We start from the raw sequence: 27,949 nt of genomic DNA on the forward strand, positions 1-27,949 counted from the left end.
AAAATCTGAAATCAGATAAAAATCTGAACTCTCACACCCCTGGTACACAGAAAAAAAATGATGAAAATATAACAAAAGAACTTCAGGCTTTAAAAGCTCTGTTCATGCGTGACATTCATATTGCCAATTCATGTGATATCGTGCAGTCTGTCTTAGATGGGGGGTTTCCTAAAGACTGTGTCCATGACAAAACATCAGGGACCAAGTCACACAAAGCTTTGCAATGGATGATACAGATAATTTGTATGCTTGATTGCACATAATGATCAATGTAGTCATGAATAAAGATCCGTCATAGGATCAAGCATTAAGGTTTGTGATACAAGGCCCTTGTCATTGTTTCATGAAGGTTTTCAACACTGACATGCTGACATCCACAGTTACCATAGAAACAGTAATTCTCATCCAATAAATAAACCCCAAAAGAACCACTGAATTCACCATTGAACGACAAACTACCACGATTTGGGGGCCAGTTTCATTAAACCTGTTGTCATAAATTTTACTTTACATAACTGTATACCCAAATCCTTTGATTTAATTGGCTGATCATAAACTTGTTAGAAAAACTATGCATATATTATTATAACAAGCCTTTATGAAATTACCGATTAATTAAAATGGTTCTGCCATGCACCTTATGTGAAAGATTCATTGTTTAGAACCATTAACCAGCACAGTGAACGAATATGAACTGTCCTTGGAAAACATTTCATTAGCATCAATACAGGAGTGTTAATATATTTAAATCTATCTGTATTATTTACATGCTATGCATTTCAAAAAATACAACTGAGGTCTGCTCCAAATGACACCCCATACCATGGTCAGGGTTAGTCACTTAAAAGGTAAAAATGCCAGATTCTTATAGAATACTTTGAGGCTCTACATATATGGGCCATGCTTCCGAAGCAGAGTTCAGAGAGTAATACTTATCTGAAAGTATATAAATAACTATCGCACAACACATACAATATACCTATCTTCCCCACAACCACTGTGGTTACTTGCAGGGCAGCAAATAGTTAAAACTTTACAAATAGAATCAAGATAAGCAGAGAGGATCTATTCAAATTGTATTCCGATGAAGGGCATTATTAAAAGTTGATAGCTTTCCCGATGTACGCTGCCATGTTGGCTTCTCTGAATGCTTCGGATACGGTCTGAAAGAAAAAGAAAAGAAACCAAAATTGTCATTTAAGATGCATTCCCTTTAGCATTAAAGATTCTAATAAGATTGAAAACTATTGGAATGCCCCCCCCCCCCAAAAAATGGTGCAAATATCAACAAACTCGTGATACATACAAAGTTTCATTTTAATTTCCATACAACAAAGGCAGTTCATATCTTCTTGATCAATATTCAATGTTAAAATGTTGGAGCTTAAAGTTTCATTCATCAGAAATATATATTTAATACTTTTTTGAAGGAGTCAAGAAAAATAAAAATTGTAAGTATTGAGAAAACACCTTATCATTCATTCCATTCTCAAAACAACTGCACAGCTCAATTTCATCATGCACAAGCAAATTATGAGTCTAATAAACAGAAAGATAAACTTGCAGCTAAGCCATTTTATCGAATAGATTGCATTCACATCTCCACTCTTTATTCCGATTGCAAATCAGAAGATTCCACTACGAACACATTTTTTAAATTGGCCCAAACGTGTGAAAGTTCCACACCATAAAATATTCCTCAATTACATTGGTCGACTTACCGGATGTGCATGGCAAACTCTGGCTACATCTTCGCAGGAAGCTCCATATTCCATTGCTAATGCGGCTTCGTTGATCATTTCTCCGGCTCCTGACCCAATGATGTGTGCTCCAAGAATTCTATCGGTAGCTGCATCACTCAACATCTTCACTAAACCATCGGTATCGGCTAAAGAGAGATGGGAAAAATATACATGTAGGGGCAATGCAATTAAATCATGGTAACTAACAGCATCTTCACTAAACCATCACTATCAATAAAGGAGAAATGGAGCAACGCAAATATATAACTAACATCTTCACTAAACCATTAGTAACAGCTATCAAAGGAGAGATGGGGGATCATAGGAACAATGCAATGACATTGTGGTAAAATGGGTACCCTTTAGTGGACAGGGCTGGATTCTGAAAGCAGAGTTAGTTCATGAAAAATACAAAGACAGTGCAAACTTGTAACTAAATAGTGCCTTTTATTTGCTCTAAGCGTAATGAGTATAATACCATAAAGAGTTGATATAACCCATTTTGATATGTTTCATCTTAACACATTCATTAAAGCAGGAGGGTGTTTCATAAAGCTGTTTGTAAGTTAAGAGCGACTTTAAGAACGACTGGTGATCCTTTCTTACACGCGTAACCATCGCTAATGAATATGCCATTTACCACAATAAAGGATCACCAGTCGTTCTTAAAGTCGCTCTTAACTTACGAACAGCTTTATGAAACGGCCCCCAGGTACTACAAAATCTTCATTATAATTCTATGGATTTGGGCAGTAGTGTTAAATTTCTTATATAGAACATTGAGAAATACTACATTAAATTTGCAAATTGAGATTTTATACTATTCTGCCTCTGCTCTCACCATTGGTCTTAGCCCTGCTGTTGGCTGCAAAGGGGAACTTTCCCACTTTGTACTTGATTCCTTCTTCCTTCAGCTGTTCCTCTGTCTTGCCTACCCATGCTACCTCGGGATGTGTGTAGATCACTGAGGGAACACAGTTATAGTCAATGTGAACAGGCCCACCAGCCATTCCTTCTACAGCGATGATACCTTCGTCCTCAGCCTTGTGTGCCAGCATGGGCCCATGAATGCAATCTCCGATGGCGAACACGCTGAGAATGGACAAAGGGATATGGGCAAAATAGGCGAGTGTGTTATCGAACACAGTGGAACATTGTTGGGAGGAACACTAATGAACATTTTCACATGACAACACTGATCATCTCACATCATATTTATTTGAAATAAAAACAATCGATTTGATAGTCCAGGGGTCCGTTGCAGAAAGAGTTGCATTTAAACGCAAGTAAAAAAATCAATCGCAAGTCCCGAATGGGCGCTGTTGATTGGTCGAAAATCAAGTAACAGATAATTACCCTGGTCATCGGATCCTGGCATGCCCGCACATTATCCACTCTCTGGGGAGCATTCCAAACAAGAGTTCCAAGACTAAATTGCGAGACATACTACATAGGCTTTCACATCCTACCGCTTTTCACATTTCCCATCCCAGACTTTACTATTAATGAATTAATTTATTTATTTATTCAATAATAACAGAAAATGACTCACTTTGGTACAGACGTTGCAAAGCGACTGTCTACAGGTATCCTCCCTCTCTCATCCAGGGAAATTCCAAGCTCCTAAGAATGAAGGTTCAAATACAATCACAATGATAATACAATCAACATGCTTTGTTCACCTTCATCATTTCAAATGAATGCTATAAAGGTTGCCAAACACTACAATTACTGAATAGATAGTACAAAAAGATATGCAGATGATGGTCAAGAACAAAATGAAAATCATCCTTTTTGGGACAGGCACTGCTATACTACAGAGGGCATAGGGTTAGAATTAGAATTGAAATAGAGTTTTTGGTTCAGAATAATATGGAGATTAGGATGAGGGTGTATTCAGCTTAAGAGGTTAAATTTTATAATTTACGGCACCGGAGCAAATGTCATGGAACCAGCAAGATATCATGTCAGAGAAAATGTACTGAAAATATGGCTTCCTTTAGGTTTGAAAATATTAAACATCACACAATTTGAGCAATATATTATGAACAAACAGTCAAATTCTTTCTCTTCAATTTCTGCACAAGATTATGCTGGCTTACTATAAACAACAGAAACAAGAGGGGAAAGGGGATTATTGGAGGCTAATTCTTCTTCAGTAACCATCTCATACATCTTAATAGGATATGAAATAGGTTCTAAGAAAAATGTAATAACGGTGCAATTTTGATTTAATGATACATGATAATGATGCTGTAGACAATGCTGCCTTCTATCTTTCAAATACCATGGCTTGAATAAATTTAATGCAATTGAATATCATTGCCATATACCGGTATGCCCTTCTGAATGGCCTCAATGCCCATCTCACTGGCCTGAAAAAAAATTTTTGGGCCTTTTTTTTCCTTTTTCTCACTTTGCACTGTAACATAAAAATGTGCCCTATACAACATTTGACCTTGTCCATAAGATATCGAAACGAAACACCCACCTCTAAGCCTAGGTTATTTGTGTAGGGCCTGCGTCCGATGCAGACGAGCAGCGTGTCACACTGCAGTTCTTCTTTCTTGTTGGGATCTTTAACCGATTCTACAGACACGCTGATCTCGTCTCCCGACCTGGTAGCACCTGTCACCTTGGTGTTTAGCTTGAACTTGATCCCTTGCTTGGTGAGAATTCTCTGGAAGTTCTTTCTACAAATAAATACAAATAAAAAAATTCCTTAACATCAATATCACAAATACTCTGGGAGGTTTATATGTTATCCACTTAGTCAACATATAGGACCCGTCAACACAAAGAATAGCAAGTAATTGCTAATGAAGTGGCCTACCAAGATCATTGTTGCATGCGCATTTTGCTCCGTACACTGATGAGGAACCAATCAGAATTGTTCTTTCAAATTAGCGATTAATCCCTATTTAAGTTTACTGGCCCTGATGGTCTAATTTTCAGACTGGCTATTATGCCGTCATGGCTAAACACTTTTGGTCCTCTAGCAACTTGGTTTAATAATGGTCCAACCATGACTTGGTTTAATAGGTTTGATACTGTATTCAAGTGGTCTAACTGTCATTGGCCCGTATCCTGAAGTCAGGTTTAAGTTAGACCATGTTCGATTTAAGTCAGTGCTGAAATTATGAGATGCCAAAAATAAAAAGATTTTGTTTGCAATGTACGCTTCTTCAATTTATTTATTGAGTTCTCTCTTTGTGCATGAATGGTAAAGACAACTATTCAAGTAATTATTCTCATACAGTTCCTCACGATTAACTTTCTGTAAACCACAACTCTACACTGGTCAGAGACAATGAGTCGAATGCCCAGGGCTCCGTAACACAAAGGTTAGTGATTGATCGTACGCTTTATTTTCATGATTGATTGTACATTGAAGTCAATGGAATCAATCGTAGAGAAATGTTCTACGATCATTGCTAAGCTGTGTGTTACAGAGCCCAGATGGTGTGATTTCCACTTTGTCTGTTAGATAAAAAACTTGGTTCATGCTGACAAAATTCATGAAACTGGTGCCCAGTTATGGTCATATGCAACTGGCACCAAACTGTAACATCACACTTTGATATACGTGATTAACTTCCAACTATGATCAGCTGATTCAGTTTGTAGGATTCAAAGTAGTTGCAATACGGGGGCACACCACAGCGACTTCCCAACATCACTGTCATGTTAACCAGCCAACATCAAATTCAACGGTTACCGTCAACAGATTCACAACACATAATCTCCAAAGATTTGCAGACTCTAGTCCCATGCATCAACTGTCTACAAAGCAAGACACGAATGCATAAAATCTTTTTTTTTCCCTGAAACCCCCCCCAACTTGCTTACAAGCATTCTTGTTTTCTTAACAATCAAGTAAAAAATCACCACCATTTACTTACGCCATTTCCATATCGATACCGACACCACCTATGTGACCCAAGAACTCAACGGCTGTGACTTTGGCTCCAAGACGTTGCCATACAGACCCCTGATGAGATAAGAGATAACGATTTCATAAAGTAATAATATCAATAGCTGGATTTATATTGAGTGGCCATTCCCAGATGATAGAAAGTGCAATTACATTATCCCAGCTTTGGCTGGAGCTGCAGCTTAAATCCAGCACTCAAGTACAATCAAGGAATTAATCCTGCCAGGTACCCATTCATCTCAACTGAGTCAATGCAACACAATATGGACACATAAATGGCTGGGATATGAACCCTCTCAGTTCAACACTCATAAATTTAAAAAGAAGTGATCTTTTTTCATAATGAAGAGTCTGAGATAATTTTATTAATACACTTTTCTGATACAGATCTGACCAACCCTTGGCTACAAACATCTCTTCAAAGCTAAAAAAAAAAACATCTAAAAAAAGCACTCTCACACTGAATATGAAACAAAATTTAGCTTTCAGTTTTGGAAGTCAGAATCAATAAATCTTTGATGTGAAAGGAGTTCAATTAGAATAAGAATTTATCAAGAGTAACTAGAGATTATCACAAAATCTTTGCCGATAACTACGCCCCTAGATACATCAAGCTCATGAGACACTCACTATTTAATGAATACAGTACAAAACTACGTGTGGCATCAATACATTTATAAAAATTGCTTTGGCTTTTATGACAGAAAGTCTGAATAAGTTTGTTTTGAAGGTTCATTCAATTCAATTTACTATTTATTGTCCAATCAGTGCAAAATTTGTTCTATTTACATATCAATACAAGAATACAGGTTCCAATTTCATAAAGACTTGTTACAGTAGCGAATGCACAATTTCTATAACAAATTTACCATCGGCCAATCAGATTGAAGGATTTCTGAAGCTTTTAACAGTTATTACAAATTTCTTATTAAAATAAGTTTTGTGAAACAGGCCCCTGAAGAAGGGTTCTCACCAGTTCTAAGCCGATAACACCTCCTCCAATGAGAACCATGTGATCAGGGACTCTCTCAAGAGATAAGGCTCCCGTTGATGACACCACAGACTTCTCATCAACCTACACGGAAAATAAAAAAAGAATAAGATTCATACATCTGGCGCCCATTGCAGAAAGAGTTGCAATCAATCAAAACTCTAAAAATCATGCTCAACCAATCAAAACCGTGCATTTTGGGACTTGCAATTGATTTCTTGACTTGCGTTTAAACGCATCTTTTTCTGCAATAGGCCCCAGGGCCCCGTCTTACAAAGAGTTACGATTGATCCACTCAACTTCAACTGCCTGGAAATCCATCAATATCACAACTTTTTGTTCAGAAAATTTGCACAAAGTCCTTGGCAATCATAGAGAAGCATACTAAATCATCTAGGAAATATTTTGAACATGCATTGTAGATGTTGATGTTGCTGGTTTTCCATGGTTGTAATTGATTAGATCAATCACAACTCTTTGTAAGACGGGGCCCAGAGCTGCCTTTCAGGGAGAATTTACAGAGGAGGGAGATCTTTTTGAATCATACATACAAACTCCAAATGAACAATTTGAATATGTATGACTTGGTGAGATGTTGAAAATCTGCAGTTTTTCACAAAAAATCAATCCGACAAAATAAAAAAATAAAATTGGAATCCATGAAAATCAGGAAATACAGAAGAGCATGATTTCAAATCCATGTCTGTAAAACTCATTGAAGCTGTCTCTCGATAAATAAGATCACTATGAAAACCAAAAGTAAGCCAGGAAACTTTAAAAAGAGACAAAAACTAAATTTAAATCAAAATCACATATTCATTGATCCAATATCCTCAAATTTTAGGATTATCCTTAAATTTTTTTAAGGATAAAAAATACCATATTTCTGATGATCATACTAATCTCCAAAGCTAACGTGTACATGCTTTATATGTGGGGGACAGTGGAGGTGGGATGGATAAAATAACCTACCTCAACTCCGGGGAATGGCATGACCTCTGACCCTGTTGCTATGAGGATGTTCTTAGTCTTGACGACTTCTTTGATTTTACCATCGGGATGGAGTACAGCGACCTCATTAGGTCCAGTGATTTTACCATGTCCCTGAATCCTGGTTACCTATCGCAATGAAAGAAAGAATGAAGAAGTGCTTGGTCTTGACAACTTCTTTGATTTTACCATCAGGATGCGGTACATAGGAAGAAGACACAATATATTAAGAAGAGTCAATAGTTGAATTCTCATGTCTACTTACAATGAGTAAAATAACTGTGAAGACAGAACTGTATATTTTGTGACATTAATGTTTACCCATCTGATAAAGAGAATTGATGTCAACATCGTGAACATACCTACATTACAGATCACATGAATGTCAAATAATCTACATGTATAATACCCATAAAGAGAATTGATATCAACATATCTAAATGTACAAAGTTTCCACTTTACACTTTTAGGCCGTACATCCTACATCTAAAATATGCAGAGCAAACTGATGATGATGAATATAATAAGAACTTCTTACAGATTACCATGTAAGATGAAATCTTTTTTATATTGTGGCAGAATATTGATTTTAAAATATCACTTACTGAGTTTTGTTTGAAGAGATGCCCAATACCATTCGTTAGTGCTTTGACTGCATCGGATTTCTGTCCCATCATCTGAGGCAAATTCAGCTTTACTTCACCAACTAGAATTATATATGAAGAGGAAAAAAAACATTTTTATCATATCAAACAAGGAATCTACACTCAACATGATTATATTAATCTCCAATGCCTGTATTCTGAAGTCCAGATTAACCTTGGACATGGTCTAACTTTGTACTAAAATTAAAGGGAGCCAAAACTTTGAAAATGTTGTTCTTTTGTTTACTATGTTCTAATGAGCCAACAAATTTGACCCGATGTTTTAATGGTGAAGAAAACTATTTCAGCTTTCATTCCCGGACAGCAATGGATGAATAGGCCACCAATGTGCTGACACATTGAACCTCTACTGTTAGAGCTACATGTATATGTCACAATTGGCTTTCCATAGTTAAGCCACAACATTAGTTTTATTAAATTTGACTAGAGTTCAGAAGACGGGCCTAAAACAAAGACATGAGAACTCTAGAGAAAGTATATGTACAATAAAGTACAAGATTATAACTGATTTATGATTTACAATATAACTGCAAATATACAATTACTCTTTTTCATTATTCCCCAATAATGACTAGCATTTTTAGAAGTCATAATGTTGATTGCCATTAGGGGGGGGGAAACACTTCCCCATCCCCCTCAACCCCATACTAAACTTGGACACCAACAGGTCTTCTTGGCCTGTGATTATGCTCCAGCCGATTTTTAGAATTACACGTATATTATGCATCCATGCAATTCTCAAAAGGAAAAGTCAATTTATTTACCATTTTGGCAAAAAGGCACTTTAGAGATGCTACCCCCTGTACCTAATTTCTGAATATACAAACATTTTGACAAGATTATTTTGCTGAAGATTTCCTAGCTGGAATAAATTCAATCATGCAATGTCATGGAGAAGTTACCTTTATTTCAATACTTATGCAGTGCTGGGCCTGTTTCACAACTTTGTCATTTCTATAACTACATCTACCATGGGAACAGAGCTCACGAGCCAATAATTATCAAGGTTTCCATCGCAGTTACCATAATCACAAAGATTTCATAATTACAAGGCTTTAAGAAATGGACAAAAAAAGAGGCTCTTTGAGTATTTTGCCTCTCCCCATCTAAGCCACCACTACCCCTACCCCACACACAAAGAATTATATTCAACTTTCTAATCCAAACACATGTTTTTTTCTATGGGCAATGTCATTTACCGTATTACATACCATCAATGCCTCTGTTCTTGAAGTCCTTGGATGCAGCCATGTGGTAGAGATGGGAGTTATTAAGAAGAGCCTTGGATGGGATGCAACCTACATTGAGGCAGGTACCTCCTAAGGTATCATTCTTCTCAACACATGTCGTCTGGGGGAATAATAGAGATAAATTAATTCGTCTAGATCTTGTAAATTTGATTTTTCTTATACAATATTGTAGCTCAAAATCTAATTCAAATGATGTTTGTTTGTTTTTTAATACTCAATTTCCAGTTATATATCTTGTATTTACAAAATATATAATGTCTATGGAGTATAACTCCATGTTTCACTCTTCTTATGCCAACTTTGTCTTAGAACTTTTTTTTCCTCTCTGCCATTGGCCAATTGTTGCTGCCTTCTCTTTGTTCATTGGTCAATTATTTCCCCCCTTTTCAGGGGTGTCACTAATGCTTAATTCAGGTACCCCTTTTAGGAATTGCTTTGTACTTGGATGTGCACCACTGCACTTCTTTTGTTATTAGCCAGGGAGAGTGTTCAGTGACTCATGACAATTGCACTAGCAGGGGGTTCTTGAGGCTGTATGTTGTTAGAGGGGGATGCCTGCAGAAGAAGTTTAAATTTTAGTTGTCAAGGACTTTTGCAAGTACTCCCCTTCTGTCATTCCGATTGCCAAAGAAAATGGTGTATTAGTGTTCTAGCCGAGGCTGTTTTGTTTTTAGTGACGCCCAATGATAGAACAGGAAACCTCAGCCCTGGTGTCCATGTTGTGTGGTCGACGGAGTGATTCCTTTCACCAAAGTGAACAAATTTTAAAGGTAAAAGGATGTAGTATTTTCTTCCAGAGCTATTTGGCAGTTACCACATATTCATTATTCATACATATATCTTAACACTTGGGTGGTCATTTTATTGGATTCTTTTCATTTCATAACCACAACTGGCATTTCTCTGTCATTAGACTTACAATTGTGATTAATTAGATTAGCATCATAGTGCATTTTAATACCAGCATGACCTACAACCTGCAAGGCGAGATGGTAAAAGTTTAGTTAATTGCCGTTTCTTACAGGGAAATTTCTTTAGACTTCCTTAAAATCATTCATATCCAATTTGTATTTGGGAGAGAGTTAGGCCTGCATACTTTTTTCTCAGACAATTAATAAGATGTAAGTTCCTAATAATGGTGGAGTGTTGGGTTAAATATATGTTATTCAATCACCGTGATCTGAGTTAACTATTTACACTACAGGGTATAATCTAAATAACAAAAACATATCTCTAGTGTAATTTGGCAAATAAACTCCAAACTTAAAGGTATATTATCTATCGTCCATTATTCCCAATATGCTCATGTACTATGAATACAAAGTCAATCAAGTTATGTAAAAATAGACAAATAAGATAATTAACAGCTCAGTACTTTCCGTCAAATTTCCATGCATTTAATCCTGGAAGCTTTACAAGTTCCATAATATAGAAAAAGTATCTTCTTTGACAGGGCAATTATTAGTGCTTGAGTGTTGTAGCACTGGGATCATGAATGTGGCTGATCTGACCGGGGTAGTCCTAGATCCATACCTTTAGTCCTAGTTGTGCAGCCTTGATAGCTGCTACATAGCCCCCTGGTCCAGACCCAATGACTACCAAGTCCTGTTCCTCTACAGCTTCAGACTGTGACATGTGCCGCCTCTGGCCCCTCCAAAGTGCGGGTGTGGTACATCTTGAAAGCTTGTGAACGTGGTTTACCTAAAATTAAAATGTTAGGATTTATACTGAAATTCAAAAAAATTAAAATGGGAATTTAAGAACATTTCCCCCTTTCACAATAGCATTATATCTTAAAGTCCAAAGGAAATCTAATTTATTATAAAAAGTACCAACAAGTATTTCATTCTTAATAAGTGTCAATCTAGCAAATCTTTAGATCATATTCATCAATTAATTCTGTGGAAATTTTTAATCTGTATTTAGCGATAAAGATTCTACATAGGGTCTAGTCTTTATTGTAATGTTAACAGGGTACAGGCACCTTTCATAGTCACTGTATGTGATCCTGTCAATATCACATTCACTTTAGAAATGTGCTTAACCCTAAAAATTGTGACCCTTGTTCATTGAATGAGTGAGCATGCTGTGCATATAAATTGTAATGTGACCTTGCAATGACAATCGATGACATTTTAGTTGAACTGACATGTTGTTAAATTGAACTTTTTCTGCATGTGACTTATGCCGACAAGGAGCACTGAGCTATGTAGACCAAAAGCTTCAGACTCTGTTTTATTGGTTGTTCCGCTGAACTCCGTTGGCTCCACTCACCAATTAACCATGATTACAGAGACCAAAGTTCTAGCTCAATCTGTATCTGTACAGGGACTCAGCTCAATGGCCATTTACTAAATTCAGATAAACCAAGGAAGTGAAGTTGCGCGACCGCCAAAGTAAGTCACTGTTTTTTGTCCTTTTAAGTTCATTTTTCCGTTATGGTGCATTTCAGGACAAAACCGGATCTTTATTTAGGTCTAGATCTAGTTCTTTTCATATATATCTATGAAATAACAAAATAAAGACAAAAATTGATGAGCCCTGTACTGTAGGGGGGATTTCCCATTTTTAACTTTTTTTTTTTTAACACAATTGCGAGCCATCTGTGACTGTGTCGTGTGCGAGAAATAAAAAGAAATTTTTTAAATTAAATGTCATTGCATTGTCAGTTTACATTAATTCCTCGAAGCAGACAGATGCTATTGCTAGCGGTCTATGAGCTGTGCAGATCTAAGTTTGTACACCATTGTAGTAGCCTATTTCATACATTTAGTGCTGCAGGGTAGCAGGTGAATTCACTCATTACGTCATGTGCTATTCGTACACATATCACAGAATCGTGATAATCACCTATTCACTTGTGTGCACAAGAAATTACACAACAATTGATCAGAATACAATCGGTGCTTTGCTTGTTTTAGCAGCCGACACCACCCCCTCCTGGCTTATAATACATTATTATAGTAATTCAACAGAACAATATCAACCATACACTAAGCTCTCGGGGAGTTATTTGAGTTTTTCTGACACGCAATCGTGTGAAAACAGGTAACTTACAGTCGAAAGACAGCGTCCAGCTCGGGTTACGACAGGTAAGAGCGACATCTTGCCATTAGCACATATAAGGATTTTACCGCTAGATGGCGCGCTGAAGCTGTTGGCATTATGAGTTTGCATAATTATGGGATGACACTGGATAATATTCGAGCTAATGGAAAATGAAAAATGGATGGGGCAAAGCTTCATGTACAACATGAAATTGATTTTGAAGGTATTTTTTATATTTGAAATTTAAAAGTGGGGGCCTGCACTTAACATGCCTATGCAATGTCGATATGGGCATTTGGTACAAACGGATATATTCACCATGAGATTATCATCTGAGTCAGTCATGGTTGTGTTTTGTAGTAATTGAGTCGAGGAAATCCGTCTTGAAGTGATTGATTTCTGATTGATAAGATATAGCCTATATTTAGGGTTTTATCTTTTTTCGCGAGGAGGCGTAGCGAGCGGTCGGTTTTGAAAAAAAAATCAAATCTGAAGTTTTAGAACTCGCTTTTTGGTCAATAATGGCGCTATTGTTGTTCAAAGGATATCCTGCGAGATGTTGCGAGAGCGAATCGCGAGCCGAATCGTTTAGACATTTCTTGTAATAAGATATGAAAATGGAACTTGTTAAGGACAGTGCATTTAGTGACCCATGAATAGGAAACATATCTCACCAATTGAATAAGGCGAGCGCGAGCTGAAAACTTGCAATATTCCAACCTGGATATTCTAAGCGATTTTTGTATGCAGGATCAGAAAGTTTACTAAACAATAATTTATATGAGCGCGAAACACAAGCAAAAATTGTAATATTCCGATCTGAAAACTGGACATTCTAAGTATTTTAATGTAATACAGCGGGATGAGTACCCCATGCACATAGGTCAAACATCGATCAATTCGGCGGCCCCTATTATGTCGAACATCAGTATCACCGGACATGGTGGCTCAGTGGTAGAGCGCCCGCCTCATGGACGGGAGGTCGTGGGTTCGATCCCCGGCCGAGTCATACCAAAGACTTATAAAAATGGGACCTTCTGCCTTCTTGCTTGGCGCTCAGCATTTAGAATGGAGAAGGGTAATAATAACATATTATGTTATGCAGGGCCCGCTGGAAGAACAGCTTACAGCTGAGAGTGGCTACCCTGGGTAAATAAGAGTTATTATTATTATTATAGTATGTCAAACATTTATTCGTCGCCCCCCTATATGTCAAACATCAATTCGGCGCCCAAAGGTTGAACATTAATTCGGCGCCCCCCCCCCCATGTCGAATATCAATACGGCGTCCCTAGGTAAAACATCGTTGTTGTTTTTTTGCTCCCTAGGTCGAACATTAATTCTGCGCCCCCTTTCCTCTTTTTTCGTTCTGTCTTTCTTTCCCCTTTTTTATCCTTCTCTTCTTTCCCTCTTTTTTTCTCCCCTTTTTCTTTTTCTATTTCCCTTTTCTCTTTGGCGCCTCCCTTTTCGCCTACCTGGGGGCCCTCAGAATACGGGCATCATTATCTTTATAAAAAAACTAACTGTAAAGAAAGTGCAAAGCGCGAACTTCACTATGTTCTTCATATTGACTTTTAAACGAGTAATGCATGGGTGCCAGTTTCCCCCTCTTCTATCATTCCTCTTATTAATTTGACTTCCGTCTTTTTTTTGCGCAGCTATAGCATGCATATAAGCCGCGACCGCTTTGGTTCCTAGATTCGGTTACATTTTTCAATTTCTTTTCCTAAGTTTTATGCAAGAGGAGGCAGTGGCTTTATGCATTTAAATTTACCTTTTTATATAAAAAAAGAATGAACAAACGATCTTCCCTTACACCCTCTGACTCAGTGGCGTACCGTGGGTCAAGGCATGAGGGCACCAGCTAAATTTTGAGTCACTTAGTGGGAGCACGAAGCGCGCTCAATTGCCAGGTATACTGACCTAATAAAGACATTTTATGGACTGTGCCATTAACCGGATATGTTTCGCGCTCATCAAATAATGAGAGCTGAAGCGCGAGGTTCAATTTCTTATATTCAGACCTGAAAAGGGTACATCATAAGAAATTTTTGAAAATCACGTACCTGTCTCACTAAATAAACAATGCAAGCGAGAGTTGAAATTTGTGTATAAATTATTGATCCAAACTAAGGACATTAATTTTTAGGAATTCATTAAAAGCATGCATATCTCATCTAATGGAAGCTTCAAGCGCTTGCTGATTTTATTAGAATTACACCTCAACACATGAAGCACGTTTTGTAGTCATTGTAATCATGATTATGATACGTATCTCACTAATCAAAATGCAAGCGCGTAGCACGAGCTGAAAATCTTTTGAAATTTAGACCTGAAGAGGGGTAATCTAAGTTTTGTTTGTAGGAATTCACTAAGACCATCCGTATTTCACGAACGAAATGATGCGAAGCGTGAGCTGAACATATTTTTCTTTTATTCAGAACCAGAAAAGGGAAATTTTAAGGACTGTTCTGAGGAATTCATGAAGAGCAGATATATCTCACAATCTACTAATCCGAACGTGAGCACGGACTGAAAATATTTTATATTTAGACCTTAAAAAGGGGCAATCACTTTAAGTAGTCATGAAAAAAGAATAATAACTCGAAGTGCGAGGAAATATATTGGTGTATATTGACTTGAAATGGATGTTTTAGTACAACAGGATTACTAGTTAGTTTAAAGCAGGTATTTCTGCATTTATCAATAAATCAAAATTCCAAATTTATAACAATGATATAAAATTAAACAAACATAATGATCAAGTTACAAAGGTGAAAATTGTATAGTAGTTACGTATAGACATAATTCATGTAAACAATAAAAAAAATTAAATTAACAGATAATGCGAGCACCAGGAATAAAGAACACATTATAGGCCCTAATCAAATTATGTTTCATACAGTTACGAAAAAAAACGTGTATTAATTGTAATATATACAGTAATTTCTTCTTCCCCAATATGTCTCTTTTCCCTCATCTCGTTTTTATTTTTTTGCCATATTTGAAATATATTTTCTTCATCCTCTCATTTCTTTCTGTTCCTATTTCTTTCCATTCTTTTTCCCCAATTTTTTATGTTTTTTTGGGGGATGGTTGTTTCGCTTTCTTCTATTTTCCTCTATCATATAGCTCTCTATGCATCCATAATTTTGTGAGCCAGCAGTATGGGAACGAGACCGTTCCCATACTGACTTTCTTTTTTCAATTTATCTTCTTTTTATCTCCCATTCCTTTTTTAATTGAAGAAAACAAGTTTTAAAGAGGCATTTAAATCGAATTTTGCACGACAGCAAAAACTACCCCCTTGTCAACCCTGCGTAACACATAAGAATTACGTCGAATATTTATGTAAAAACACTCTTTCAGGACACAATAAATTATGGAAGCGCTAAAAGTTAATGACATTACTTATTAAATTGTCAATGTCTAGTAGTGTCAAATGATATACATCCCATAAGTATTCTACTCTTTACGATGCTTATGACTTCATTTTTTTCAATGTAGCGAGAATAAAATAAATCTGATGATAATTGAACGTACATCAAATGTGCATCACATAACATAATTATAAAATTTTGATTTTCTATAAAAAAATTCATATCACATAACATAAGTAAGCCAGAAGAGTTATTTGAGGGAATGTCAATAAGTTCGTTTCTTCTTATCAGGGGCGGACCCAGGATTTTCCAAAAGGGAGGGGGCACATTTTCCCGAGGAAAAATTAAGTACAATTAAATAAAATATTTCACAAGGAAAAAGAAAGTTCCTCACTTAAGAGGGAGGAGGGGGGCACATGTGTGTTTTAGCGACATGTTTACATTGCAAATTTTAATTGTGCCTCTCAAACGGGGGGGGCACGGGCCGGCTGTGCCCCCCCCCCCCCGCCAGTGCTTCTCATATTTTTTTTTTCATCAAAACCATCTTCACGTCAAGGTGAATTTCCTTTAGGGCAAATCAAGGATAGTCCCAAAATATATTTTCAACCGATCCTATAAGATTTGTGATTGGTCCCATCCATCCTGTTTTAATTTTCTTCTTATAATTATCTCCATCCCCTACATCTATAGCCTTATTTTTATTTAAAGTTTGCTAAGATGGGTTAAGCCGGGGTTACGGCACGGCCAGATCACCCCTGGATCCTCCCCCCATGTTTATCCGAAATCATATCGTGTATATTCATCATCGCATGGTATCATGTTCCTTTTAACATTCTTATGTTACATTATTCGTCCAGATGCATTCTATCATTATGGTAAGTAAATTCGCGCCATTGAACAATGCAGACCACGATATTTGTGACAAAATTAATACGTCACAAAGAGCGAGCGTTATGTTGCATCCTTTTTCCCCCAAGGCCGAGATTGAAGAACTTGGATGTCCAATAAATCTGGTAAAACTAACCGGAATAACTTGTGCCCCGGAGAGCATTCCCATATCAGATGATTTTTTTTCAACAGTGCTGGAATCGTTCACATGAAGAACTTGATCTGAATCAGTTTGAGAAGATTTTATGGAGAGAAACTCTGACTGGTCTTAATTCTTCATGGTCAACGGACTCGGAGAAATGTTCACGCCGAACCTTGACCACGCAGTACCGCATCATCACCGGGGAGGCCAATGCGAACCCCATCGTGCTCCCGAGAGATGGATCTCTGAACACTTTTTGATAGCTGTAGATCTACGGCTTATCATTAAGAACTTGATTTTTCGCGAACATTTGGATGTATGAATATTTGTGGATGTTTTTAATGGATCAGAAATGAATAACTGTTTTGGAACTGATTATGCCAGTGACTGACTCAGCGAGCATGGATTGGATGCCTGGCAAGGACCAGGAGTCGGGAGACATCGGGGCCAAGGCCATTGACGGGAACAGAAAACAATGTCGAGACTTAACAAAAGTTCCCGTATGGCTGCTGAGTGAGTAATTTTATCCGTAGAACAATAAAGCAATATTTGTGATCTTAATGAGATAATGAAACCTTTTGGAAATTGGTCCTAATATAAATAAAAGTAATAAGGCATGGGCTTTAAGTCAGCGACATGAACGTTAGATCTAGCGTTAGAGTCGAAAGGATTTAGAAACTGTAGCCTGGCCTTAGCCTTTCTCGTCTAAATTACTGTGTAATATCAAGACTTTACTTAAGTTTTGCTTTAAAAAAAAATAGTTTTGTGTGCAAAAACTTTACGCTTACCATTTTTTCACATGTTCGTTAACGAATTTATTTTAATCGATCACGGATTGTCAATCGCCATCATCCCTTGACTTGAGAAATTTACTACCGTGAGGAGATGTTCTGGCATTCCAAAATTTCTGCACGTAGGATTATCATGTTGAAATCTCACCTTATAAACATCGTTGAAACATAAATGATAGCTTGGTTTGTATCTATCTCCATAATAGAGCAACTCATCAGCTCATGATGTTCATCATAAGTCGCAATGTGGTTTTGCCGAAACGGTCCACTATGTAGTCGTAGAAGGACTAAATTTGATTTGATTTGATTTGAATTGAATTCATATTTTCTTCTGCACTCCTAGCATTCGTTTATACGTTTTTCATTACATAAAATCACAATATTTTGGTTACTGTAGTGTTTTTTTTTGCATGAATTAAAGAAAAAATGGACTAAAATATTAATTCTAAACAAATACTTATAAAATGTTGGGCAACATACGATCCATTGTGTTGTATGGGCAATGTATGTTGGTGAAAAAATGTATACATATTTTGGGCAATTATTATCCAATTTAGCAAATGTATTACCCAATCATTAGTTTTTATTACCCAATTTTGGCAGACTTTAACCAGTAGTTGTGTGGACAGTATATTGCACCGGGCTGGTTGAAAGGATGAGAATGATTGACATTATCAGCAGATTGCTTGAAAAGAATGACTTCCCTGGATCAAAACCAAGTAAATCAATTACTACATTTATAAAGCAAAATGGTAATATTTGTTCATAATTACAATGATAAGATAATGGTGACAATGTTGAAAAACAGCACTGTTAAAAACAATTTAAACATCACTTATTATTGTGTGAATCGCATGATAGCATTTCTTTAAACGGTTTAAACAAGTGTTTTAAAATCTTAATCAACCATGCTTGAAATATTGATAATGAAATATTTGAAATTAACCTTTGTTTGTGAAGAAGGAAGAGGCGAGAATGTGGTTCAATATGGTCGTTAACTTGACCATAAACCAATCACTACATCCTGTACAGGGGGGGGGGGGCACTTGGAGGGGTTTGGGATAGTTTGCATAAATGTCATGAATATGTTAGGCTATTCAAGTACATAACTCTTGCTGTAAGGAACATGTTAATGTATCATGAATAATAATGGCAGTGATCAAATCAATACGAATAAAAGACGTAGGATATGTAGGCTATGAATATTTACCGGATCTTAAAGATATTCTCCATTTTGTAGGCGAATTAGAATACACATTTTACAGCTCATCCAAAGATCTATCAAAGGTTCAATAATGTGAATTATACTCGAGTATCATCTAATATTTCAATATTATCACCACAGTATATTGTAGCCGTTAGACATGTTAGAAGTCAAATTTTTGCATTTCTCAGCTGTAAGGATTATTTTTTTTATTTAGCACCCTCGTTCGGTATTTTTATTTGACTTGTTTAAAGAAAGCCCTTAGAGCTCTATTTTTTTTACAAAAAGTTATTAGATGTTAACAAACTTTGGACAAAATTAATATTCTGAAATTTTTAGCCCATTCCATAATTGAGAATGCTTGCTTCGCAACATTAGACCTATTAGAAGGCCTTCCGTCTCTAATATACTAAGACCCCTCCCTTGTCAGACACAATTATTGAGTCTTGTACCTGTAACGTGTAATTAAAAAAAAATGCTCGCTCTAACGTGGTCATCAGACCCAACTGTAATAATAACAGCCATCGAAAAAAAACATTTCGTGATAGACATCAAAATCCATCACCAAAAGTGAGTTTGCAGGATTATCCATTTTAGATACTCCTTTAGATACATGACTTTTAGTACCCTCATATTTTTATTTGGACATACTCAGTTCATCCTCCTCCCTCCCCGCGTCCCCTCTCCCCTTCCCCACCCCCGTTCTCGGACTGACTTTAGGCCACTGCGCAGGAATTTCAAGATCATTTGTCATGTCGTCCGTGGAATCCTAAAGAAATGCTCACCACATAACTTTGATTGTGACGCAAGAATGTGACGCACCTGCGTCAAGCTCGGTGATGTCTGATGGGTCAAAAAATGTATGGACTAGTCTCCAAGCACAGACCTTAGTAGAAGCAGCCAGTCACAGGCCATGAGTAGATTTAACTCCTTGTCTAAATATTATTCTCCCCTGAAATATTGTACGCCATGGTTTATCCATTTCACTTTTTTATGACCATCTCTTTCTTCATTTATTTGTTTATGTAGAATCTCTCTTTACGAAATCTGAATTCTTTGAAATGTTGGTAACCAAAGGTTTTGGGTCGATCAAATATTTATGAGATAGACAATGGAAATTCATCTTATAGCAATGTGAATTACAGTGGAGTCATGAATCAGAAACACATTATAACTGAACCAAATATATTCTGTTAATATAACCTTTAAGTGATGTTGTTTAAGAGAAGTGACGGGGAAAGCATTTCTTGGCAAGCGATTGTGGTAGAAAATGAGGATAAGTTCAGTAAATCAATAAATAAAAATGTAAATCACGTAAACCTGTTTATTTCAAAATGTAAAATTAAAACATAACGGCGTTGTTATGTTTAGTAACATTCTGTGCGATACACTCTGTTATGAATTTTGCTTTGAGTAAGTTCTTTTATACCATAACTATACCATAATATACCATAATTATTCACTTCAAGTAAAAATTGTGTCTGAAGCCAAAGACTATCGGCTTGACCATTGTGGGTGCCATTCAATGAATGTGTCTTTGTGTGGGTGTGTGTGTGTGTTCCGCCTATTGCCTGACATATCATACAGTGTATAAAATAAAATAGGCTAGATGGTGAAGAAGCAAGATGGTGGTTTCAGTGACGAAACGTGTATCGTCGTTTGCGGAGAAAAATCTTCTCACAGAAATTGCATCCGATGATAATTTTGATCCGAAGAAGCTGAAGTGGAATGAAAAGAGGTTAGTTGTATATATGAGCCTATTATTGTTCACATCATAGCACGAAAAATTGCTAATTTATTGTAAGAAAAAACCATGAATTCGTAGATTGTGTGAGGACCATGCTTCAAGCAAGCAGTTGCTGAGAAGATGTTGTTCGTTGAATGAGTGGCAGTTGGTAACCTATTCTTCAAAATTGAATAAACCTTAATTTTTACATTACTTATTCTGAACCAAAATTTCTATTTCGATTCAACTCTAACCCTAAGTTCTGAGAAATGAAGACTGGAGAATTTGTCGCAGGAGCAAAATTAATGTCGTGTCACCGTATTTGGGTTAATTTACACGAGAGCAAAAGACTGCAACGTAATTATTTGACCCTTTTATACTTAAAACAAAAATAGGGGTATAAAATGATACAATTTTAGAGCAACTATTCACAGAAGATTGAAACTAAATATTTTAATCAGTACCACACATGTCCAGTGGCGTAACGGGCGGGGATGGGGCAGTCCCCCATCTCCTTTGGAAAATAAAAAAAAATAAGTAAAAGGGGATGGAAGAAAGGGAAAGAAAAGGAAGGAAAGGAAAGGAAGGAAAAAAGTCAGGGGGGCAGGAAAGAACATGTGAGAACTAATCGCTTCGGAATAAAAGTGAGTATGAGAATAGGGAAATAAAGGGATGGCAAAATAGAAGGAAAGGGTGTAAGAAAAAGAAACTAGAGGCAAAAATAAACATGAAGATATGAAATGAAGATAGAATGGAATGAGAATGGGCTGGGAGAAAAAATGAAATTGGATAGATGAATTGATAGATTTATTTTATTTTCACACGTTAAAACCCCCAAACAGATTCAAAGTCTGATTTGCATTGGGTCCGTGCCATAAATGTATCAAGTAAAAGGCACCCAATCTAAATACATGAATAACACGCAAACAAAATTCAAAATGAAGAAAAGGGAAAGCAAAAAGAATAATGCTACCGGGCTATCGAGCATAAAGAATAGGAAGAATGTTTGGAATGACGTGCATATAGCTTGCTGAATTTCATCCAGTAATGGTCACAATCAGGATTTAAAAAATGCTGTACTTAAGAGAGTAAAAACTAAAATATTTTATTTTTTCATACTAGCCGCCGAAATTCGGATTGCCTTTATTTTAACACACCCTGCATCATGCGCGTATCCCCATGATCCCCGGAGGGGTGGCGGTATTTGACGCGTAAGTAACCGCTGCCAAATCGGTTTTGAACTCGGATAGATCACCTTAAAGGGATGGTCCAGGCTGGAGATATTTATATCTCAATAAATAGAATAAAATTCACAAAGCAAAATGCTGAATATTTCATCAAAATCGGAGAACAAATAAAGTTATTGAATTATAAAATTTGTCAATATTTTGTGAAAACAGTTATATGCACATCGTCATCATGAGCATTCATTAGGTGGGCTGATGATGTCACATCCCCACTTCTTATGTTATTACATGAAATTATAAATGTTTCATTTTTTCATACATGTCTAAATGATGTGTCTCCAATTAGTTGCGGCAATAAATAACTAATGCATTTAATCAGTTGCCAATCCAATTGTTTGAGTTCTTGGTAGGAAAAATGTGAATAAACCTAATTTCATATGATAAATACCTAAGAAAAATTTTGGATATGACATAATCAGCCACCTAATGAATATTCGTGACGATGTGCATATAACTGTTTTAACATAATATTGATAAATTTCAAAATTCAATAACTTTGTTATCCGATTTAGATGAAAATTTTAGCATTTTGATTTGTTAATTTTACTCTATTTATTGAGATATGAATATTTCCAGCGTGGACCATGCATCCCTTTAAAATAATGTTCATTGTTGCCTTTCTCAGCGAGAATCATTCTATGAGCAAACTTTCAGTAGTCATTTGCTTAGGCTCTTTCCAAAATGTAACTGGTGGTTTGACTGCTTCAGTGGCAGGTCCAGGTGGAGCAGATCCGGCCCTTGCCCCCCCCCCCCCGAGAGCCCCCCCCCCCCAATATTTCTATTGGATTTTCACATTGTTCATGGAACAATATGACCTGAATTTGGGAGTGAGGACCCCTTTTTGGTTGTCAAAATTATCCTGTAAGAAATGTCCCCCCCTTCAGAAAATCCTGGATCCGAAATCCGGTCGAAGTAGATTGAACCTCTCTAACTTCATCATTATCATCATCATCATCATCATCACCACCACCACCATCATCATCTTCATCATCATCGACATCATCGCCAAATATGTGTTTTTAAATGACGCCCCCTTTGGAAAAGCTTGGATTAAAAATCCGGTCGAAGTAGATTGAACCTCTCTAACTTCATTATTATCGTTATCATCATCATCATCATCATTATCATCACCATCATCTTCATCATCATCTTCATCATCATCTTCATCATCACAATCGTCATTATCATCATCATCGCCAAATATGTATTTTTAAATGAAGCCCCCTTTGGAAAATCTTGGATTCAAAATCCGGTCGCAGTAGATTAAATCTCTCTTACTTCATCATCATCATTATCATCATCATCATCATCGTCGTCGTTATCGTCGTCATCATAATCTTCATCATCGCCATTACGTGTTTTTAAATGACACTAGGAGTCTATAAAGATTATGTTCATGAGGTTTCCTTTATGAGGCTGGTTTAGCATGTTTATTGATAAGCAATTATGTTCTATTTTATTATTTTTCTCCCTTCTATTTCTGCAGGTTAGAATCAGTAATCTCGAGAAACACAGAGAGGGGAAAAGCTTGACAGTTTCGTCAAAGAAAGATAAAAGTTAAGATTGATCATGACAGTCACCCTAGAGTAAGTACCTTTATTTTAACCACTGACCTATTATAGATAAACATGTTTTGGGGTCAAATCTGTCCGTTTTGTTCTTGTTTTAATCAACAAATCCAAGTATATCCTCAACCATATAGAGATTGTGTTATTACTACTACTGTTACTACTACCTCATTCGTGCCCTGTGGCACATAAGGCCTCCACGCTTTCTTTTAATTTTTGGCGGTCTCTAGCACAACCCCTGGCCTCATTCCAACTCTTCCATCCGTAGGTATTGCTCCCCTCTAATTTTGACTAGAACAATTTTTATGCTAATTTATGCGAAATTAATTTATTCATATTTTTACAAATTCACATAAAATGCTTTTTCTTTAAATGTTGACCGATTTCGATTTTTTTCTTCCATCTGGTAGAACTTAATGAGGTTCACCATACCTCTAGTCTACACAGAATTTTGAAATTATTAGAAAATTATTTATGCTAATTTATGCAAAATTTATTCAGAAATCACGGAAAATGCTTCTTCTTTATTTGTTGACCATTCTTTATTTTTTTCTTCCGTCTGGTAGAACTTCATGAGGTTCACCATACCTTTAGTCTACACAGAATTTTGAAATTATTAGTAGAAAATTGATTATGCTAATTTATGCAAAATTTATTCAGAAATCGCGGAAAATGCTTCTTTATTTGTTGACCGTTCTTTATTTTTTCCTTCCATCTGGTAGAACTTCATGAGGTTCACCAAACTTCTACACAGAATTTTGAAATTTTCAGTAGACAATTTTTATGCAAATTTATGAGAAATTTATTCATAAATCGCAGAAAATGCCTCTTCTTTATTTGTTGACATATTTTTTTCTTCTGTGTGGTAGAGCTGTATGAGGTTCACCAAGGTTGTACACAAATTTTTGAAATTTTGTATGGAAAATTATGCTTATTTATGCAAAAATTTATTAATAAATCACAAAAATGTTTTTTCTTCATTTGATCAATTTTATTTTATTTACATGTATTTGATAGCTCAAGGTGGTGATACAAAATATCAACACAGAATTTTGGAATTCATTAAATATGCCAATTTATACATATATTTTCAAAGCTCACAAAAATTATTTATTTATTTGTTGATTGATTTTGATTTTTGTTCCATCTGAGAGCTACATGAGGTTCATCAAGGTTCTATACAGAGTTAATAAATATTGACACTAAAGTTTTTATGCTTAATTCATTTGAAATTTATTCATAGATCACAAAAAATGCTTCTATGTCATTTCTTCATCAATTTCAATTCTATATCCTCAATTTACGTCACCAATATAATTCACCACAGTGTCAACTGGGATGAAATTAAAATTGTGTTAAGCTCCACATCATTGATGTGTTATTTATGTGTTAAAAATCACATTTTCATCCTGGAACACCCCTTTAATAGGGGGGCACAATCCTACCCGCCCTCTAAAAAAAGCCATAAGTACCCACTTAATCTCTAGTTGAGACAGGAAGAAGATGACCCCTATTGTGTTGCAAGTCTGTCTTTAGCTTTGGCAATTTCCCACACCCCCATAAAAGTGCTGGTGTCCCTACTCTAATTCATGACTAGATTTTATGAATGCGCATGCCTTTTAAGAGTTATGGTGTGAAGGATATGAAACTAATAAATGTGTTTCGCATTATAAATTTGGGAATTAGTTTAATAATAGTTAATAAATTTGAATTAGTTCTCTAAAGTGCCCATTTGGAAGCAAGAAATAAACCATAATAATACAACTGGAATTTTACCAACGTTTGTGTGGAAATGGTCTCTATACAATTAAATGATAATTCATATTATATTATTTACGTATTCGAGAGATCATCGTCCAACAGGCCAAGCTTCTCATCTGGACTCTGTAACACAAAGGTTTGCGATCAATTGCAAATATGAAAGAGCCACACTGATTGGCTCCCGGTAAGTATATTAAACAGAGTGCTCATGCAATAATGATCTTGATTGGTCATTGGTATTTAGCGATTGATTGCAAACCTTTGTGTTACGGGCCCCTGGTCTCATTTTTCATTTCACCCCTTTCTTTTTTTAACATTCACACGAATACTCGTACTTTAAAGAATGTTAAGTTGTATAAAACGATGACATAAGTATCGTGTTTTATTCGTATAATTACCAATCTTTGCAAATGTAAGGTCGTTACTTTTGTTCATTTTTTGTAATTGTATTTATGTATTTGTATTTATGTATTTTTGACTTGTATTTTAAAAAAATGGAATGAAAAAAAAGAAATAAATCAATTAAATCAAATAAATTGTAGATAGTCTATTTATCATATGACGTTCGATATGTGATTCGTCTAATCCCAATTTGGTCTACAACTTATCATGTGGTCTAACACCTGATTAGTCGACTATTACCACTCTGCCTAATGTAAATAAGTCTAGGTTTGATAGCCTGATTATCATTTCCGCTACATATATGATTTCGTGTATCAAAATGCCACTTAATCTATTTATTGTGTTCTCATTGGTAAAATGTTTAGGACCTTTACACCCTACACTACTTTTACTCTTTTAATAGCTAAAGTAATTGCATTTTACTACATTCTTGTTTACAGTTTTCATTGGAATGGAGGAATGAAGGAGTGAAGATTCAAGTGAATACAAGCCGGCATTTCTCCAAAGAACTTTGTTTCTGCTTGTTTTGAACCCGACTCCAATCTCAACTACACACTCCTCGCCCAAATCCATCTCTGTATAAAGGTGTCTGCATGAGAGGCAAAATACGCTTCAGCAAAACCGTGCATCAAAATGTGCTTCAGAAGACTTTCTACAGAACTTCGTGACTCTATATTTACTGAGATTTATTATCATCAAGGACTTGAGATGCTGAATTGCTTAACTTATTTTTATTCGACAGAAAAACTCTTCACTTTTCATCTGCTCGAGAAACATCATTTTCACTGGAGAACTTCGCCGAGATTAACCAAATCTCATGCGAGGTTTGTTGATGGGTCTTTGGTCGGTTGTTCTACCCTTCATCTGTCGATTTGAACTCAATAATTTGGTGAACATTTGCGGACAGACATGTTTGTGGACCTTTGGAAGGAGACTTTTTCACTGGATCTTGAAATGGAAATATGTTTTTGTGCTTATGTTGATTGGACATGGATACAGATGGGAATGCTGAGACTGAACAAAAGTTCCTGTATGAGTGAGTCCTTTTACCCGCAGACCAGTACAGCAATATCACTTAAAGATCTTAATGGAAACTTTGAAATTTATTGAGATGGGTCGTAAGGTTAGGTTTATTGCCAGGATCGTAGAGTAAGTTTTGTAGGTTTGATAGGACCCCCTCCCCCCTGTAGGCGCCTGAATTTAAGCCTGATCTTAACCCATCTCAGTAAAATTTAAGGTATCATATCAAGAAGATTGCTGTGTTGTCACCTACGGGTAATCAAATTATTTTGAAAAGATTAATCATTTTTGCCGAAAGCTTTACAACTTTTTTTTTCGAAAGAAAAGGTTGTAAGGCTTTTTCCCGACAAATCTCGAATCGTTCGGTTACTTCTGGTGCCCGTTTCATGAAGAGTTACATCTGTTGTAGTTTTGCCATTGTGGCAACTACCATGGCAACAGGGCTCAGCAGATAATCAAAATTAAGTTTACCATAGTATTTGCTATAATGGCAAAGTTGCAACGGTTGTAACTCTGTCTGAAACGTGTCCCTGATTCGGTATTCTTTTCGAAACCGTTAAGATGATTTCCAACGCCAAAATTTGGCAGGCGAAATTACCTTAATGAGTGTTGGGGCGTTGTGGTCTAGTGGTTCAGACTCTCGTCTTTCAATCAAAAGGTCGTGGGTTCGAATCCCAGCCATGGCGTGTTTTCCTCCAGCAAGAAATTTACCCAAATTGAGCTGCACTCGACCCAGGTGAGATGAATGGGTACCCGGCAAGATTAATTTCTAGAAGGCAGAGCGCTGGAAACGGCCGCTCAAGCTAAAGCTGGGGTAATAGTAATATGGCGCCTCTGATCTACATGTAGAGAATTGGCGCTGCATAATGTCTATTACTATTATTTTTATTATCGATAATCGATTTTCGCATCGGGACATCCGTTGTCCTTATCGAAATATCCGTTCGTACTCTTAAACAAGGTGAGTTTAATTCCAATGATTTTGTTATATTTCTTCTTTTGCAGTTAACAGGTTTGATTATTATATATTCGTTTATTTTTATATGTAATTGCGGTACATTTCTAATCTGATTATCGTATGAAAAATATTTGGACTCGGCACATAGTCCCATAGTTTCTAAGCCCGTGATAATTTATCCACTAAAATATGAGTGCGACTAGATGACTCTTGATGAGTATTGCCAGAATGTAGTGCAGCTA

General features: G+C 36.3%; 1 protein-coding gene and 1 long non-coding RNA gene across 3 annotated transcripts; one reads left to right on the top strand and one right to left on the bottom strand.

Moving 5' to 3' along the window:
- LOC121411705 (dihydrolipoyl dehydrogenase, mitochondrial-like) lies at positions 1-12,706 on the bottom strand. The gene is made up of 12 exons (XM_041604537.1): positions 12,630-12,706; positions 11,106-11,273; positions 9,534-9,672; positions 8,263-8,363; positions 7,640-7,786; positions 6,650-6,751; positions 5,645-5,733; positions 4,234-4,435; positions 3,295-3,365; positions 2,584-2,834; positions 1,722-1,888; positions 1-1,163 (listed from the first exon to the last, which is right to left on the bottom strand). The coding sequence occupies exons 1-12, from the start codon at positions 12,675-12,677 to the stop codon at positions 1,098-1,100; spliced, it is 1,551 nt and encodes a 516-aa protein (XP_041460471.1). The 5' UTR covers positions 12,678-12,706; the 3' UTR covers positions 1-1,097.
- LOC121411706 lies at positions 9,851-26,803 on the top strand. 2 transcript variants are annotated; one of them, XR_005969526.1, is made up of 3 exons: positions 9,851-10,342; positions 23,485-23,584; positions 26,170-26,803. It is a non-coding gene; the product is annotated as an uncharacterized LOC121411706 (long non-coding RNA). The 2 variants fall into 2 exon arrangements; XR_005969527.1 differs by lacking the exon at positions 9,851-10,342 and adding an exon at positions 20,646-20,763.
- The last annotated feature ends 1,146 nt before the right edge of the window (positions 26,804-27,949 follow it).

This window comes from Lytechinus variegatus, chromosome 3 (genome assembly GCF_018143015.1).
Source record: "Lytechinus variegatus isolate NC3 chromosome 3, Lvar_3.0, whole genome shotgun sequence".
Classification (NCBI taxonomy): domain Eukaryota; kingdom Metazoa; phylum Echinodermata; class Echinoidea; order Temnopleuroida; family Toxopneustidae; genus Lytechinus; species Lytechinus variegatus.

What these genes read in the sequence shown, in the direction of transcription:
- LOC121411705 (XM_041604537.1), bottom strand. Translation starts at nt 12,677, where the DNA reads ATGTCGCTCTTACCTGTCGTAACCCGAGCTGGACGCTGTCTTTCGACT. An exon ending in CTGCACAACTAGGACTAAAG is followed by an intron (nt 9,673 to 11,105) that starts GTATGGATCTAG and finishes TTATTCCCCCAG; the next exon opens with ACGACATGTGTTGAGAAGAA. An exon ending in CAAATAACCTAGGCTTAGAG is followed by an intron (nt 3,366 to 4,233) that starts GTGGGTGTTTCG and finishes CTTCATTCTTAG; the next exon opens with GAGCTTGGAATTTCCCTGGA.